The 18984-nt window shown below is 40.0% G+C and overlaps 1 protein-coding gene across 4 annotated transcripts in view; it reads left to right on the top strand.

Moving 5' to 3' along the window:
• The window catches only part of LOC102239259 (ubiquinol-cytochrome-c reductase complex assembly factor 1), a 110271-nt gene that overhangs the window by 83108 nt on the left and 8179 nt on the right, over nucleotides 1-18984 (top strand). For all 4 annotated transcript variants that reach the window (XM_005879766.2, XM_005879767.2, XM_014550666.1 and 1 more), the window contains one exon: nucleotides 15700-15777. In XM_005879766.2, the coding sequence (XP_005879828.1) occupies nucleotides 15700-15777 (78 nt within the window). The remainder of the gene's footprint in view (nucleotides 1-15699; nucleotides 15778-18984) is intronic.

Genomic DNA, 18984 nt, shown 5'->3' on the forward strand with positions numbered 1-18984 from the left:
TTGGCCTTACCACATGTCTTTTATTGTAAGCCAACTTGAGCCACTTTTTGGAAGGAGGTAGAATATAAATAATGAATGAGTGAACGAACTACTGACTAACCCGTCCATTGATAGGAGCAAAGTCGCCTGTGTTAGTGAGATAGTAATACACAGAAGTATGGAACAGGAAGTGCTCAGACCTTTCAGCCCTTCTTTGCCCAGAGAGAGCTTTGTTCCCTTTGGAAGACACTTACCTTTGGCTTTTTAACCCACAAGAACAGTCAGTCCCTATGATGGAGAATCCAAATTTGCTCATATATCCATATATATGCAATTTTGGGCCAGGAAACAGAGCATTCCTCCCAAATTTAGTGAGGGCTCCTATGTTCTGTCCATAGGAGGTGGATACTTCATACTAAAATGTCCAAAGGCCAGCACTTGGTTTTCCAAGCAGTTATTTCCTATCACATGGGCTTTGGAGCCAGATAGATCTGGGTTCTAATCCCTGCTCTGTCATAGTTGGCCTTGAGATCCTGGGCAAGTCGCTTCACCTCTCATTGTCGCTATTCCTTCCTTTGTAAGATAGGCCACACATAGTGTGTGACTTAATGTGATGCTAGTAAAGACTTAGCACATTGCTTGGCACATTTTTGGGCATTTGATAACATGGGCACTGTATTTAGACCTTTTCTATGGCACTTGACATAGGCTGCCTTATTTCAAGAAGATTCATGTATACATCTGTCAGGCCGCACTGGATTCTTTCTGACTTTCTGGGACAGAAATGATACCTTTCATCTTTGTACCTCCTGTTCTGCCCGTCATGGGTCATACGCATAGCAGGCACTCAGTCGATGTTGGCCAAATCTGTTAGGATGACTTGGACAAAGCAAAGCAGGCATGAATGTTTTAGTTTCTCCATCTGAACCTGGGGAAATAGTAACCCCTTATTTTGGAGCCTTTGAGGACAATTTAAAACGATATGTGTGAAGTGTTTGGAGCCCTTTGAAAGGAGGGTACTGGGGAAATTAATGGTGTTTTTGCTGTTCTTGGGAAAGCCCTTTGTGGTTCCCAGCGAATAAATTACTTGGAGTGAGTTTTCTAACACCTCCTACTCTGCTCTGTTCACTGAGACTATTTTTTTTTTTAATAACTGCTTTAATGCTTCTTTGCTCTGACTTATAAAGATATATATTTTTTGTTTTGGACTTTTGACCCCTTTCTGCTCCCAGGAGAGAAATTTCTATCAGAATAATAAAAGGTGTAAACTGTGTGTGTTGCCCCTTTTCTGGGCCTTGAGTAGTTCAGCTGCTGGGGTTAAGAATCAGCAAGCTTGTGGTTTGTGCCTGGTTATGGGGGAAGTAGGAGACGATTCCCATTAAGTGCTCAGTAAGTGGCCTTCCAACTGTCTCCCACGCTGCTACTTTTCATCCATGTCCTATGCCCTGTTGCTAAGATTATCAGATATCAAGTGAACTCTATTGTATTTGGTATTTTGGGTATATGTATGTATTTATGGCCATACCACTTCTCTTTCAAAGACAGAAAATGTTGACTGTCTGTTGTGCTTTAGGTCCCGGGCCATGTCACCTGCCAAAGGAAGAGCCTCCATCTAGAGGAGAAGGAGAGAATGGGAGAGTTGCAAAACCACTTGCTAGTCTTGGAACCAGAAGAGTAGGGACTCTTCTGGTGACTTGGTTCCACTGTTCATCAGCAGACTCAGGTGAAGAGCTAGACCACGTTATTTCTAAGGGCCCTTCCAGCTTGGAAAAAACCCCATAAAATAAGAATTTTCCAACCTATGGTAGAATTTACAAGAGTAAATAGCAATTTTTCAGACTTCCTACTTATTCTCAAAGCCTCTCTTGCCCTGGAATAACTAGCCGCATCCCTAATATCCTCAGCTCAAAGGCCCAGGAGAGACTAGAATGGTTTGGGGTCAAATGTGAGGTTCAGAACATGCTAGAGTTGTCTGGTGAGAAGCAGTGGGTGGATATGGATGTCAGAATCCCATTGGTGATGACCCATGGGACTGTGTAATGGAAGTCCAGGCAGCTCTGGCTGATGGCAGGCAGACCCAGTCAGGGCTGCAGACCTAGCTGATCAGAATTGCAAAGCAGTTGAAATTTACATTTTGTGCCACTTCTGTGGCCTGCAATCTCCTAGAACAGGGGTGGGCAACCGTTTTGTGAGTGTGTGCCAAAACCAGCAAAATCTCTGACTCAGAATTCTTCTGCGTGCCAACCCTAATTTTTCGAGAACATGTTACGCCTACTTGATATCTCTTAAGGTGTACGTATGTGAAGAACCTTGAAGAAATAATAAAATTCATTCGAGCGACAAAAACACAGTATATGATGATGAAAAATACATTTATTTTTTAATGTATACATGTACACTGATAGTCCGACAGAAAACTTTATGACTCCGTTTGATATTATCAGTGGGACTTTTGCTGCTGCATCACTGATGACAGAGATTTTACATCAGGTTTATATTTCGTGACCTTCAGAAATATGCACGAGCTACTACTTTCATCCGTCAGGCTACTCCTATTACGAGACTTAACAAAATTCATCACTGAGAACAAAGATTCACAAGCGTATGTGGATGAAACCAAAACACTGGTCGGATCTGGGAAGGCAGGGAGAGTTAAGGCAGAGGCATAGAAATTGCTCTTCCCCTCTCTCGTCAATCCATGTCTATGGTCTTTAAGATAACTTATTATGTAAAATTATTTATTTATCTAAGATGCACCTACACTGAATTTATCTGAAAAATAAAAAAGTTGATATTAAGAAAAATATTGTAAATGGAAGATTATAAGAGAGGGTTTCGCGTGCCAGCAAAAGTTACTGGCGTGCCATGTTTGGCACACGTGCTAGGGGTTGCCCACCCCTGACCTATACAATGGAATACTACACTACTGTAAAAAAGAAGGAATTCTTACCTTTTGTAAGAGCATGGATGGACCTGGAGAGCATTATGCTAAGTGAAATAAGCCGGTCGGAGAAAGATAAATATCACCTGGTATTTAACCTCCACAATGCTGTCTCACTCATTTGTGGAATATAATGAACAACATAAACTGATGAACGAAAATAGAGCCAGAGGGAAAAAAATTTTAGAATATAATAGAAGTAATCCTATTATTTGCAGATTTTTAATATTTCCTACAACTTTTGTGATATACTGTTAGTACAGTTTTGGTAATATTATACTTAAAATATTTTTTCTTAAAATATTAATGTTTATTGCATGTAAATTATATTTAAAATTGTTTTTCTTGAAATATTAATGTATATTGCATGTAACATTATTATATTTAAAATTGATTTTCTTGAAATATTACAAAAAATTTGTATAGCTCTATTAAGGATTGATTCACTCATTCATTTATTTATTCAAGGATCACATTTGTCTCTCGCCTCCTGCTAATCCCTGATAGAGAGTACACCAGAGAGAAGTGATCTTATAGGGATTACATTCTAACTTATGCAAAGAAGAGAAATTAAGGTGACTCTCTCCTAGGTTAAATTCCAAACTAAATAGATGAAGAAATAAGATATGAATTTACCTGTGTGTTTTTGTTGTTGTTGTTTTTTGTTTGTTTTGTTTTGTTTCTACAGACTTCCTAGAAAAACTGGCCCAGAGCCGGCTGAGAGTGATGGCAGGATAGTATAGGAGACTAGGCAGCCCCCAGGCCTGCTTCTCAGGTGGAGGAGTGAATTGGGTTTGTAAACTCCTTTCTAAGGCAGCATCACAGTGATTGAGAATATTTAGGCACTGAAGCCAGACTTTTGGGGCTTAGATTCACCCCAGTTATGTGACCTTGGGCAAGGTCCTTCATCTCTGTCCTTTGTTTCCTCCTTGTAAAATAGAGATAGCTATAGAATCCACTTCACTTTACAGCATTGTGGAGGTTAAATGAGTTATCACATTTGAGACTCTTTGAACAGTGCTTGAAGGCTAGATGTTTGCTGCTATTAATTTTATCATTATTTTTGAGCATTTTTATCTCACATGATACTGTAAAAAGAAAAAGGAAAGGTAATTTTGCAGTTTTCATGGAAAAGCTGAGACTCAGAGATTTGCCTTTTCAGAGTCACAAGGTAGGAGGGAAATGGAGTTTTCGGGTCCAGAATTTACTTAGATTTCAGAGCATTTCTTAGGTCCAAGTAGACATTGAGTACAGATCCCTTGAGAGAGCATCTCTTTAACAGATACACCATTCTAATCGAGGTTTTCTTTTTGGATAAAATGCTTACCATTAACATTTTACTGAAAAAAAGAGGACAAAAAGAACTATCCTAATGAGATGGGGCCACTCTCAGAGCTCATAAGGTCAAGTGTACAATTCACTTTCAAGTAGTGTCTGAAGGTTACTCCTTGCCTTGCTCTTGGCCTTCTCATTACTCAGGAGGAGTGCCCATATCGCTCCTATCCAGAATCCAGGCTCAGCCATTCTCAGGATACTTCTGCAGGATTCTGTAAGCTATCAGCTGCATGGCAATTCTGTTTGAGCCTTAAAATAAAGGTATGTTGGACTAGGAATCAGAAGACCTTGTTTCTGTGAAAATCTCAACCATCTATGAGCTGAGTGATATTTGGGAGAGTCCCCTGACCTTTCTGAGCCTTTGTTTCTTCATCTCTACAGTAGAAAACAGACTCAGATGACCATCGGGTCAATATTTTGGAAATTGTACAGTTCTGAACAATAGGAAGTAAGGAAACTACAATGAAAGACAAGCATTCTACAACACATGGAGAACAATGAGAATGTCCACTTTATTGTTTGGGGCTTAAACTTTAGTCTGACTTCCTCTGCCCAGCTGAAGTCACCAGTTAACGTGTGATTCAGTTTGTTAGGTTGGCCCGTCTCTTTTGTTCCCCATTATTGCAGAAAGAGAGAAGGCAGGGCTATTTGATGAAAGGGGTAGGAATCTCAAGATCAGGAATGGGCTAGGTTTTGGATCCTCTGAAAAAATTTTGCTATCCAGGCAACATGATATGTATCTTGGAATTGCTGAGTGGGAAAGCATTCTGGCTGGGGGTCATTGAGCTCGGCGTTGCCTCTAGGTGGTTTAGATCCACAACACCCAGGACAGGTGATAGTGCCCAGGCTTCATTAGCAAAGAACTCAATAACTTGTTAATTGTCTGTTTCCAGCTGTTTGGCTTGTATATCTGTGCATTTGAGATGGCTGGTATTGATGGGGAACACACATCCTGTAATTTTCCACTGTCCCCAGTCTGCCTAAATTTAATAGGAAAATCATTAAAAAAGCAAGTTGTGCCTGCAGCTTTTCTGTACTCATAAATGTAGTCATGAGATCCAGGGTGCAGTTGGGAGCCTGCAGTTGTCACTGGAAAGCTAAGGTATGTCAGTGTCCTCTTGCTGACAGTAGTCAGATCTCATGGCTGCAGGTAAATGCAGAGGAGAAAGGGGCTCAGACTCCTGGTGTGCTATACTCAAGCTCCATTGGAGACGCCTACTGGGCTCAATCTAAATATACATCTTGTTCATATTACATCTTATCCAAGTAAGATTTTCCATTACCACAACATAGGAGACAGTGAGGGCACAGTGATTGCTAAAACACTCAATATATACTTATCGAACATGTACAAGGCAATGTCTAGCAAGAAACAAAAATTACTTCATGATACTACTGCTCAGATGGGATAAGTATCATAAGGGAGGCTTTAATATATATACCAGGTTCATGATTAAGTCACAGATTAAAATACTTGTGGGAGAAGAACCATTTGTGATTAGAATTTTCTTTTATTGTGGTAAAATATATGTAACATTTATTTTAATCATTTATATGTGTACAATTTTGGTGGTATTAAATACAGTCACAATGTTATGTAACCATCACCACTGTCTATCCCCAAAACTTTTTATCATTCCTAACAAAAACTTTGTACCCATTAAATAACTCCCCCATTTCACTCTCTCTAGCCCCAGTAGCCTCTCCTCTACTTGGTCTCTATGAATTTGCCTATTCTAGATACCACATATAATTGGAATCACAATATTTGTCCTTCTCTGCCTGACATTTCTCTAAGCATAATATTTTCAAGGTCCATCTATGTAGCATACATCAAAAATTCATTTATTTTTATGGTTGGATAATGTTCTTTGTATGTGTTTACCACATTTTGTTTATCCATGAACACTTAAATTGTTTCTACCTTTTGGCTATTGTAAATGATTCAGTTATGAACATTGGTGTACAAATATCTGTTTCAGTCTCAGCTTTCAATTCTTTTGGATATATAGTTAGGAGTGGAATTTCTGGAACAGTCAGAGGGTAGTTCTATGTTTAACCTTTTGAGAAATCACCAAACTATTTTCCACAGCAGCTATACCATTTTACATTTTCTTCAGCCAATGCATGAGGGTTCCATTTTTTTCTACATCCTCACCAATACTTATTTTCCTTTTTCTTTAAAAAAAAAAATCATAGCCATTCTAGTAGGTGTGAATGGCATTATCCTTTGCTTATACTTAATTATCTTACTAATTGGTTCTACCTTGATTATTGGCCATTGGTGACCACTAATAAACTGTTTTCTCTTTCCAAATCTTGTATTTAAGAACAGAAAACCAAAGCCTGACCAAAACTTTTGTGCACTGGCACTTGTTAGCAGGGCATAGCCCTTTCTTAAACTTAGAAATATGAGCCGAAAGGCACTTCTTAAAAAATTTCCTAATTATTCTTCCATAGCATTTGTGATAGAGCAGGCAAGGATCAAAAGTCTGTTAATGTTTAACCTATTCACTTCAAAGAGTTAGTTGCCTATTATCTTGTTAGAGAGACCAGTGACCAAGAAAAACTCACTTGTCCATTTTGTGTTTTCTTACCTTTGCAATCTCAAAGTTCTTTCTCTGTTCAATCAGAAGTGCTCCTTTTTACTTCATACTGCTGTATAAGTCTTTTGACTCCAAATCTGTATTGGATGGTAGTACTAGAACTAAATGTGGCCTTGAAACTTATTCCATGGAAGAGATTGATTTGAAATGGGTGTGGGGTTTCAGAGGCCGTGTGAGGACAGACTACAAGGACAGGAGTTGGGCCTCCTCAGGCTACAGTTGTGTTTGAAACCATAAAGACAGCAGCAGCATATACACAAACTTGTTCATCCCCTTCGCAAATCCTTGTACTCAGGGAGCTTTCCTGAAATTTGTAAAAGTGCATGGGCATCAGTGTTATAAGAGATAATTATGGCAGGAAATAATATATTGATTCATTCTATGACATGTGCCGAGCAGTGTGCCATCTTTTCCCTCAAGGAGCTCATAGTCTAATGCAGTGGGGAAGTGGAGGTGCAGACTATAAACAGTTTATTAAAATAACTACAGTTAGTCTTCCTGGTGGAAATATTAAAAACCATGTGAAGGCAAAAGCAGCAAACTTTAAAGTACTTGAAAGGCTTCACAGAAAATAAGGTGATGCTTCTTCTATAAAGGAGGATAACAACACCCCCTTTTTAGGATTATTGTGAATATTAAAGAGATAGCACATATAAAGCTTTTAATAATACAATTGCTGGCACATGGTAGGCATTCAACAAATGTTAGCTCGTGTCATTATATTATTATGGAGAGGTTTTATTGAATTGAAGAATAACAGTATATCCACTGATTGCAAGCAACAGAGATTGACTTCTGCTAAATTAAGTGAATAAGTGAATGTATTGGCAGGTAACAAGGCTCACGGAATAGGAAGGAGAGTTTAATAACAGGCCTCAGATAGGAAAGATACAAGGAAGCTTAGGGATCCTAGTATTATTAACAGAACTTAGTATAGTCTCTTTGGGATAATCCAACTTTAGATGCCTTTTACCTTTGGATGTCTCTACTCAGAAGTTAGGTCTGATTAGATTAGTTTGGGCTCTGTGAAGAGAGAACGGGATTCCAGGATCAGCAGCCTGCCAACTCATATGGAGTTGGGGAGTAGGTTCCAGCCCTAAGGAAGGAATGCAGAGAGAGAGTGATGTTCACTTGAGACAGTATCAGAGTATCTTTAAGATCTACTGATCCATGGAAGCTGATGATGGATACAACCAGACTAACCCATGGAACAGCCGTAGAACCTTGAATGCCCTGGTTTGTAATCAGTGCCAACCCAATGTGACCATACCTATCTGACATCTTTCATTGAAATTTCTCTGGTTTCTCCATGTTTATTCTTAAGTATGGTAGCTAAAATAGACTCTTGACTATTACAATAATAGAGGATAGACAATTTTTTTATCTTTGTTTATGACATTTCTTTTAATATATTTAATTACGATTATCATTTCACATTTCTCACTTATCTGCTCATGATCAGGGATTTGCTCTGAGATTTTATGATGTCTAGCTAGCCAAACCCTTTTACATCCTGTTATTTATTTAGTTTGGTATGCTTCTGTGCACTTACCTTATTGAATCTCATCTTGTTTCTAGGATAATTTTTCAACAATTCAGCTTTTTACTCTTGTTTTCCAAAGTGCTGGAATAAGCAATTTTAGCTTTTTGCTTGTGTGACTCTCCATTTCTGATATGACTCATCAGAAGCAGAAAGGTATGACAATATAGAGAAGACACTAGACTTAGGGACTGGCCGTCTGAGATAAAAGTCACAGCACTGTCACAAGCAGGGTGTGACTTTGGGTTAAGTCACTTAACATCTTGCCTCTGTTCCCTTGTTTATAGAATCAACACAAAAGTAGCAGTTAGTGTGTGAGCTCCTGGAGTGCCAGGTATGATCATGAGGCACAAGATCATATAAGTGAAAACTATCAAGTCAAATGCGATATATTCTCATTGTTACTACCACCATCATAATTATTATCAGTATGGATTTCAGTGGAGGCCCCCAGAATTGTTTCCTTTAGGACTGCCCATCGGTGCTGTTGTTAAAACAGGGACTCTTTCAAGCCATATTGACCCCATCTGACTAGAGTATTCATGAGACTTGTCATGTGGGATACAATAAAAAACATCAGAAATCAGATATATACTAGCTATCTTCCCCTTATCTATATGTCCTGACATAGAAGAAAATTAAATTGGTGTAATAGTTTGATCTTCCCAGGACCTTAATATACCTCATCAGCTTCTTTTCAAGGTGATTGTGGAGGACTTATGGATGTGTTTGACTGCCTTGTCAAGTCGGTAAATGACTGTAATTTTCAAGGACAGCCATCTCTTGATTGGCTTTTTTCCAAGTCCAAGGAAAGGACTCCTGTACTTTGTGACCATTCAGAAATTAAGGCTACTGCGTCTGCATTTCTGCCTGCTGACCATGTACCATTTCAATATACACACATTTACAGATTCACATGTGCACACACATACAGTTAGAGCTAATTTTATTTGTTGTATTTTTTATCATTGCTAAAAGACCCTTGGTCATAAAGCAAGTGAATGAGTTATTATGCACATATGTGTATTTGGTCTGTCCATGTCCCTTTTCTTTCTTTCTGTTCTCACCTGTTTCTATGTTCCTCACATAAGAATGCACACTGAGCTAATTTCTAACATTACATTTAAATAGACTGGCTGATGTTCAGTGAATGCACATAGCCTATTGCCATGCAATGACTGTGGCCCATGGTGTTGATACTATACAGCTTTGCTGATGGCATTCCTGGCTACTAGAAAGACTACTAAAACCTGACCTGCAATATTTGCACTGCATTTTAGCCTTATGATAAATTTGATACATTCCTTATGCTTCAGTCAGCAACCCTAGCCACCCTTTATCATTCATTCATCCCGACAAAATCTTATCAGCTTGCTGTTAGCAACTTTGCCTAAGCTAGTAGCCTTAAAGCTTATTCTCACCTTCATGCTCATCATTTCTTTTTCTTTTTAAAATATGTTTTTATTGATTTTAGGGAGAGGGAGAGAGAGAAAAATCTATGAGAGAAAAACATCAATCAGCTGCCTCCTGCATGCCCCCTACTGGGATTGAGCCCGCAACCCGGGCATGTGCCCTGACCAGAAATCGAACAAGTGACCTCCTGGTTCATGGGTTGACACTCAACCACTGAACCACACCAACTGCCCCTACTGGGATTGAGCCCGCAACCCGGGCATGTGCCCTGACCAGAAATCGAACAAGTGACCTCCTGGTTCATGGGTTGACACTCAACCACTGAACCACACCAACTGGTCCATCAGTTCTTGTGTTGTTCATACCAACCTTTTTCATTTTCCCCTCCCATACCATAGTTACACTATTTTCCCCCCAGTTTTTCCAGTAGGGGACTTAGCTATACTAGAGATGTCTGATGTATTAATAACTGGCCACTGATGACCCATCTTCTGGCCCATCTCTAGCTACCATTGGAATTTGGATTCTCTGAGTTGTGTTTACCCAAGACCATCTTAGCCCTGCCTCTACAGATAGCCTGAAATGTAGAACACATGAAGGAGCAGCCACATTATTTATGGTGTGTCAGACTGCTATGTATTTTAATCTTGAGCCACTATTTCCTTGCTATATAACCTTACCCTTTCCCAGACCTGTTTCCTTTTCTCTAAAATGGAGATAGTAACAGTATCCATCTCATAGAGTTGTTGGAAAGGATTAAGTGAGCTCATATATACATATAAAGCGCTTAGTGTAGTTCTTGACACATGCTAAATAATGAATTATGGGACCTGTTTCTGGGCTCAAATCACTTTTGTGGCACCTCAGATTGGGGAGAAAGGTGGCTTTGGGGAACATATAATTTGTAAGCTGAGTCTTGAAGGACAAGGAGTTAGCATCCCAGTGAATTAAAAAAGGAGGATTCCCAGCAGCAGTATGCTTAAGAGCTGTAAGAACACCTGACATGTTTGGGAAAGTGCTTATAGTTTACTCTGACTGAAGGATGAGCTAAAAGTGGGAATGCGGGAGGAGGTGAGGCAGGAAAGACGACCAAGAACAGATCACAAAGAACATGGTAGAGCTCTTGGAAGAGTTTAAACTTAATCTTCCATCAGTCCCCCATCCACATAATCTGGTTTCTCTGTTAGCAGTCAAATAACCGTATTTAAGAGCAGCAACAGCAAAAACGGGAAAGAGGGCAGAAAATTGGCCTCAAATGAACTGGCATCTCTTTACAGCTAATATTCCTCCTTGAGAATACTACGTTAATTAAACATGTGCCTTGAAAGATTCATTATTGCTTTAATTTTGCTCCCTGTTGGTTGTCTCATTCATTAATCTGCTGATTAGTAACCCTGAACTCTTGCATCCCCCTCCCTTTTTTGCATTCCCTTTTTAATATACTATGCTATTCCCCCAGGATGTAAACTCCAGGACCCGTCTCTGGCCTGCTCATGTTTGTTTTCTTTGCCCCTTGTGCCTGCCTCTGCTATAACATTTGTAGTATGTGTTAAGTAATCCTTAAGGTAACATTTTTATTATGTCATAAAAAGTGCATGGCAAATATATTATAACTCATGGACTTTGTTTAAAAATGAACGGATAATTTATTGAGTGTGTTACATGAGCCTTGCTCCCCTCCCCATTTCAGCTGAGACTTGCTGCTCATTTAGCATAGCCTCCTATTGAGTGCTCCCACCCTGTGACATGCTGGGAAAGCACACCCATGGTTGGCTAGAAATGACATCATAGTTTATGTACTCAATAAAAATTTAATTAAGTCATTACAGGAATTGCAGTCATCATTTAACCCTCTGATTTCTTCTGTTTAGTTTATTATTAAACATTCAGTAATACCAGTCACCAAATCCTGATGGCTTATAAAATATCTGCATGAATTTTAATAGCTTAAATAAATGGGAAAATATGAGTAAACTGATATAAAAGGAACCTTTTCCTTGTGGTGGTGCTATATATATGGCTTTTTATAAAAAGTAAAGCATTATGAAAAGGATAAGAGTTTAATAAGAAAACGTCCCAATGCTATCTGGGAGGAGTTTCTCCGTCTGTGTATTCATGGACAGGGTGCTCCATATAGGATGATCTGGCAATGGGGACACAGAACCTGCACATCAGCAAACAAGCTTAAATGAGATGATAAAATCCCAACAGAGGTTCACCAGAGGGAATATCCAGCTCCCCTTGGCTGCTGGGCTGGCTAGAAGGGCCCAGTGGGGTGAGTCCAGTAGTTCAGGAAGCTGTTCTCACTTATGCTCACCTGTTGCCTGCATATCATGTGTCTGCACTGATTGAGCTTCCACCCTCTTCCAGGAAGGGCCCTTTTCATGATCTAATCCAGCCTGGGTGATGATATCTGAAAACCATTTCTAGCTGTGGCTGCTTGCCATTTCTCAGTTAGAGGTGAGGGGGAGAGGCAGTTTACAGGACACTGGAGTTAGAATATAGGACAAGGAGGTAGAAGAGCCTTGCTAATAAGGAATTCCACTCCTGCTATCCACTCTTGCTGGGCAGTAGCCAGCCAGAATGCAGGTGCATCCCAAGAGAAGAAAGTGTGTTCATATGTAAATAGACCTTGCTGAAAAGCAGAACTGAGGTTTGCAGATTAATGTGTTGGTGATCTCTGGAAAAGCCCTGCAGACGGTGAAATAGGAAAAGCACTCCAGAAATCAGGTTCCAGTTCTGACTCGAACACTAACCCGATGTGTGACCTTGGACAATTGTCTTCTTTTTGGGTTTCAGTTTACCATTTTTTCAAAGGGATTGAGCTAGGTGGTTTTTGAGGGCCCTTCCAGCTCAAAGCCTACTGGTTTGATGCCACATATAAACCAGCTCTGTGAGCGTGTTCAGTGAATGTTTACCTCTGAGAGATGCTCCTGTCTTCGTGTTTGACAACTCCAGCATTTGTTTATCGATCCGGTACTTCTTGCACAATTAGGAGAACAGCTAGAATGGGAGTAGGGAGAGCCCCACAATAGGTATCAACGGGTCTGGGTTTGTAGTCCCATCCTCACATTAACTCTAGCTCTGGCCTATTTCTTGACTCCTTTCACCTCAGCCCATTCTAGAAGATGGTGCAGTAGAAGTTCGGCAGTAAATATTTATGAAATTTCAGAAACAAATAAATGGGTATCATTGGATAGAACTTGTTATGCGAGGCACTTAGGCCCTTATAAGGATTCAGTCATCAGCATGCCAGTCTTAAATCCTGCTCTGGGCCAGGCTCTGGACTGGGTGATAGGGTTGCTGAGATTAATCAGAGTTCCTTATGACCTCTGAATAGCTCACAGACTAGTGGGAGAGACAGGTACTTAAGCAATTCTAAACCATGTTATGTACCCAGAGGGAGAAGTGTGAACAGAGAGCTCTGGGAACACAAAGATGGATGTTTTATTTGGCCTGGGTTGAAGGTGGGGTGGGAAAGGTCATGGATTGTACTATCTGCTTGCATCCAATTTCACATTTTCCAGTCTTGAGCTTCACAGTTCTCTCTTCCTTTTTGAACATTATTCATAACTATAAAGTATTGGAACTGATTTTAGTTTTATACAAACAAACCGAAGGTATTACTCATAATTCCTTGAAGTTGCAGAGCACTTCACAACTTACTAAGGCTTTCAGCATACATTGTTGCATTAGTGAATGAATACATGCTAATTCATTTGCTCTTCACACCAGCATCTGTATGTAGGACATTTAAAAGACAAGGAAATACTCAGAAGTTACTTGACTTACCCAAGATCACATCCTATGTTCATAGCAGAATTATGACTTGAACTCAGGTTTTATGACTAAATCCTTCACTACTCTTTTCTGCCCTCTTCAGAGACCAATTATAAACCACAGGATTAAATCACTCAGTCTTGAATTTATGATCCAAAGTAAAATTATCCTCCTGAAGGCAGTAACCTGATGGAACGTAAGGCACATAGATTTTGGAATCAGACTGACCTGGATGCTAATCTCAGCTTTGTCACTAATTTGCTGTGGGACCTAGGGCAAGTCACTTCACCTGTCTGAGTCTCAGTTTTCTGTGTCTATACAAACATGACTATAGCACATCTACCTCTCTGAGTTCCCATGACGATTAGAGGAGATGATGTCCATAAAGCACCTGGTCCTTAACCAGTATTCAGTAAATGGAAAAGAGGATAGTGAGCATGGTCATTGTCAGGGTTGTTAAGCACAAATCTTACTCTCCATATAAAGCTCCAAATAACCTGTCAGCTTAAATAATTAACAAGTCCTTACTACATATTACACATTACACTCGACTTCCTGCTGGGATTCCAGAGAGGAATGAAAGCTGGATCCTGCCCTCGAGCATATTTCTGGAGGTTTGGAGGTCAAAGTTTTGCCCTATTGAAGATATTCAGTGAACTGCGCTCTAGGCTCTGAAGGCCCTCCTGGCCATTCTCTGAAAGGAATCCTACCAGGGTCTCAGTGGTCTCACTGGAATTGCATTTCTAGAATATTCTCTTAACATTAACAGTCTTACTACTTCAGCCCATCTTATTTTCTCCTCCTGTCCATGGCCTCAGAGTCCCTTCTTTCTCCTCAGCATCTCATAGTCCTGCCTCTTTCCTTCCTGTTCCCACATCTGTCACTTCCTTCTTTTGTCCTTTTACCACAACAAGCTCTTTTGAGTGGTCCTTAAGACATTTCCTAATCTGGACCCAACAGATCTTACCAGTGTTCCTGCTCATTTACCCCTCTTGGGACTCCCTAAATTTTTTACATGCCTTTCCACCTTTGCACACCTTATTCCCTCTGTCTAGAATGTCATCTCTTCTCCCCCTTACTCTCTTCTGTCACATTCCTCCTCTGAGCTCCACTGGAGTGTGGAGAGAACTCTTTCCCAGTCCCCCAAGCAGAGATCATTTGTACCAAAATTCATTTATGGCTCACCACGTTTGGAATAGAATTTGAGACAACACGTTGCAAGTAATTATAGTTGATCCTTGAACAACCTGATATTGAACCCCTGCACGGTTGAAAATCCATGTATAACTTTTGACTCCCCCAAAACTACCCTCAGTATCCATGGGGGATTGGTTCCAGTACCCTTTGTGGATACCAAAATCCGTGGTCCTCTATGTAAAGTGGTATAGATCTCCCGGCCATGGTGGCTCAGTGGTTGAGCATCTGCCTATGAACCAGGAGGTCACAATTCGATTCCTGGTCAGGGCACATGCCCAGGTTACGGGCTCTATCTCCACTGTGGGGCATGCAGGAGGTAGCCAATCAGTGATTCTCTCTCATCATTGATATTTCTATCTCTCTCACCCTCTCCCTTCCTCTCCAAAATCAATTAAAAATATATTTAAAAAATAGATAGATAGATAGATAGATAGATAAAGTAGTATAGATCAATATATACAGTTGGCCCTCCTAATCCATGGACTCCCAACTGTGGATGGAAAACAGTACAGGCACTTATTGGGGAAAAAATCCGTGTATAAGTGGACCCACACAGTTCATACCCATGTTGTTCAAGGGTCAACTGTCGTTTTTACATGTCTGTTTTCTAATACTAGACTATGCTCCTCCAGTGAAGAAACTGTTTCTTCTACTTTGTGTTCAGTTGGGGCTCAGTTCATTAAACCAAGTTACTGCTCTGTGTAATTTGGCATTGAAACCTTAAAAGAAGCTGTCAAGCTGGGGAGAATCCTTGACAGATCAGGGAAATGGGGTGAACTGGCATTTTGGCCAGTTAGGGGCCCTCTCTCTTTGTCTTAAGAGTGTGTGACAGCTAAAAGCCAAAGATCCTACTTTTTAGTTTGTTCCTTTCTTTCATACTTTTGTTCTTGCAATTTTGTTTCTTGTAGGTTAATCCCTATATCCTGAAGAAGAACATGATGGTTATGACAAATAATTTCTATGCAGCAATCTTGGGATATGATGAGGTAAGATCATTGCAAAGCCTTAGGCAGAACAGTGGCCTTCCCCAACAAAGGCTTGTGATGAGAGCCTCCGAGCAAAGCTTCAGGGGTTGTCACTGCCTGTCATCATGGCTTAGTATTTATTTGCTCATCTTCACTGGCAACTGTGTGCCCTAGTTTGCCTGTGCTTGGGGAAGAGAACACCATATAATATGGGCAGATCATTCAACTAGTCAGCATTTATTGAGTCCCTGTAGGGAACTGGATGGAGGGACAAAGGCAAATCAGTCACTTTCTCAGCCCCAGGTGCCCCTAGAGAGAGGAAGACATACACATATAAACAGTACCATCTGCCAGACAAATAGCACACTTTTTTGTCTTTAATTATAAAAGCAATACATACTCATTTTAAAAAGTAATGAAACTGTACATAAGTGTTTGAAGTAGAAAATAAAAGGCCCCTGTCCTGTCCTGCCCACTTCCTTGCCCCAGAGGAAACTTTGTTAATAGTCTGTTGGGTGTTCTTCCAGACCTTATCTGGGCATACACAGCACCATATATTTATTTTCTTTATGTAAGTACACACTATACACATGTTCTGCAACTTGCTTTTTTCATTGAACACTATATCTTGGGGATTCTTCCACATCAAAACATTTAGATATATCTCTTTTGTTTGTTTGTTTTAATCTTCACCCAAGGATATCTCATTTTTTATTATAAAATATACATAACATAAAATTTAATTATTTTAAAATGTACATTTTAGTCATATTAAGTACATTTACATTTTTTAGTAACAATCATCACCATCCAGCTCCAGAACTTTTTCCATCTACCCAAACTGAAACTCTGTGCTCATGAAACACTGTTCTCCCATTCTCCCCTCCCCCAGTCCCTGGTAACCACTATTCTGCTTTCTGTCTCTATAATGCTGACTATTCTAAATGCCTTATATAAGTGGAATCATACAGTTTTTGTCCTTGGTGTCTGGCTTATTTCACTTAGCATAATGTCTTCAAGGTTCATCCATGTTGTAGCATCTGTCTCATCTTTTCCCCCCTGTTATTACGGAAATTTCAAACATAAGAAAGTTAAAAGAATGGTGTAATGAATACCTGTGTGCACATCACCAGGATTCATCATATCTCATCTATTTTAATAAACCATGTGCTTTTATTATTTTATGCTCATTTTGTGGTTACCTCCAGATTTAATGTAAGCATCACCCCTTCTGGGAAATGGTCCCAGAACTTCCCCAGGCTCAGCCATTCTGCCCTCCCTGGACTCCACAGCCCTTACTACATTAATATTAACTGTCATCCTGGATGGGGATTTCTTCTGGGTAGTGGCAGTGTCTGTTGTGTTTGTGTTTCTATTGGCTAGCATGGTGCTTGGCACAGGGTAGGTGAGGAGTAAGGAAGGGAGGAAATACATAAAAGGATGAAAGTAAGAAACTAGAGTTCAGGGTGGAGGAAATGTTATCAGCCTAAAGATAATAATTAAAGCCAGGAGAGAAGCTTACAAAAAATCAAGTAAATGACTTGTATAGGGTCATAGGACTAGTTAAGATGGAGGTTTTCTGATTCTCAATCCACCAGATAGCCAATTATAAGAGCAATTTAGATTGCATACCCCACACACCATTAATTTAACATGAACTTTCTGGGAATGAGATGGGAGTTGAGAAACATTCTTGAATCTACACATTAGTTGTTAAATCAGATACATTCTGATTTCAGAGATCTTACAGTGTATAAAAGAATGAAGCTTCGAATTGAAAAAATATAGCCCTAGCTGGTTTGACGTAGGGGATAGAGCATTGGCCTACAGACTGTAGGGTCGCAGGTTCAATTCTAGTCAAGGGCATGTACCTCGGTTGCAGGCTCAATTCCTGGCCCCGGTCAGGGCGCTTATGGGAGGCAGTCAATCAATGTGTCTCTACATCGATCTTGTTCTCTCTCTGTCTCTCCCCCTCCTTTCCACTCTCTCTAAAAATCAATGGGAGAATGTCCTTGGGTAAGGATTAACCAAAAAAGGATTGAAGAAATCGAATTCTTTCTATTGGCGTTTGTTTGAAGTCTTTATAGCAGGTGGCTCAGTTGATTTCTTTCACCAGTATTAACAAATATATTCTGAATTGCATCTCTTCTCTGTCCCCTAGCCTAGGCCATCCTAGAAGAGTCATCTTACAAACATGTCTGGTCACAAGAGTTACCTGGGGTGCTTTTTGAATTTGATTCTTGAGCACCTCTTTGAAGATTCCAGTTCAATTGAAGTGGGGCCTGGTATTTCAACAAGTACCCCAGGTGACTTTTAAAAGTGGGAACGTTTGGGAAATATACTAATTACCTGGGACACTTTTTAGAAATACCAATATTTAGGCCCTATCCCCCTTAAGTTCTGATTTAACTGTTGTAGGTTGGCATTTATAGTTATAAAAGTTCCCTAAGTGATTTTAATATGCAATTCTAGAACAGTCTTTCTTAAATTTTAATGTGCATGCGCATCACCTGGAGACCTAGGTAAAATTCAGATTCTGCAAGCCTAGAGTGAGGCCTGAGATTCTGCATTGCTAACAAACTGCAAGCAGTATGGTGCAGCAGTGGCAACCCGGGCATGTGCCACACCAGCTGGGCCCCATGTGGCTATTTTGATTTAAATTAATTAAAATAAAATTAGGACCAGCTGGTGTGGTTCAGTGGTTGAGCGTCAACCTATGAACCAGGAGATCACGGTTTGATTTCTAATCAGTGCCAGGTTGTGGGCTCCACCCCCAGTAGTGGGGGCGTGCAAGAGGCAGCTGATCAATGATTCTCTCTCATCATTGATGTTTCTATCTCTCTCTCCCTCTCCCTTCCTCTCTCTGAAATAAAAAAACAAAAACAAAAACATGCTTTAAAAAATTAATTAATTAAATTAAAATTTCATTTCCTCAGTTGCACTAGTTATATTTCATGTGCAGCAGTAGAGCATTTCCATCATCACAGAAATCTCAGTGGACAGTGTTGTACTACAGCACCTTTCCCTAGACCAGCGGTTCTCAACCTGTGGGTCGCGACCCCTTTGGCGGTCGAACGACCCTTTCACAGGGGTCGCCTAAATACATCCTGCATATCAGATATTTACATTATGATTCATAACAGTAGCAAAATTACAGTTATGAAGTAGCAACGAAAATAATTTTATGGTTGTGTCACAACATGAGGAACTGTATTTAAAGGGCCAGAA

This window comes from Myotis brandtii, unplaced genomic scaffold (genome assembly GCF_000412655.1).
Source record: "Myotis brandtii unplaced genomic scaffold, ASM41265v1 scaffold61, whole genome shotgun sequence".
In the NCBI taxonomy this organism is placed as follows: domain Eukaryota; kingdom Metazoa; phylum Chordata; class Mammalia; order Chiroptera; family Vespertilionidae; genus Myotis; species Myotis brandtii.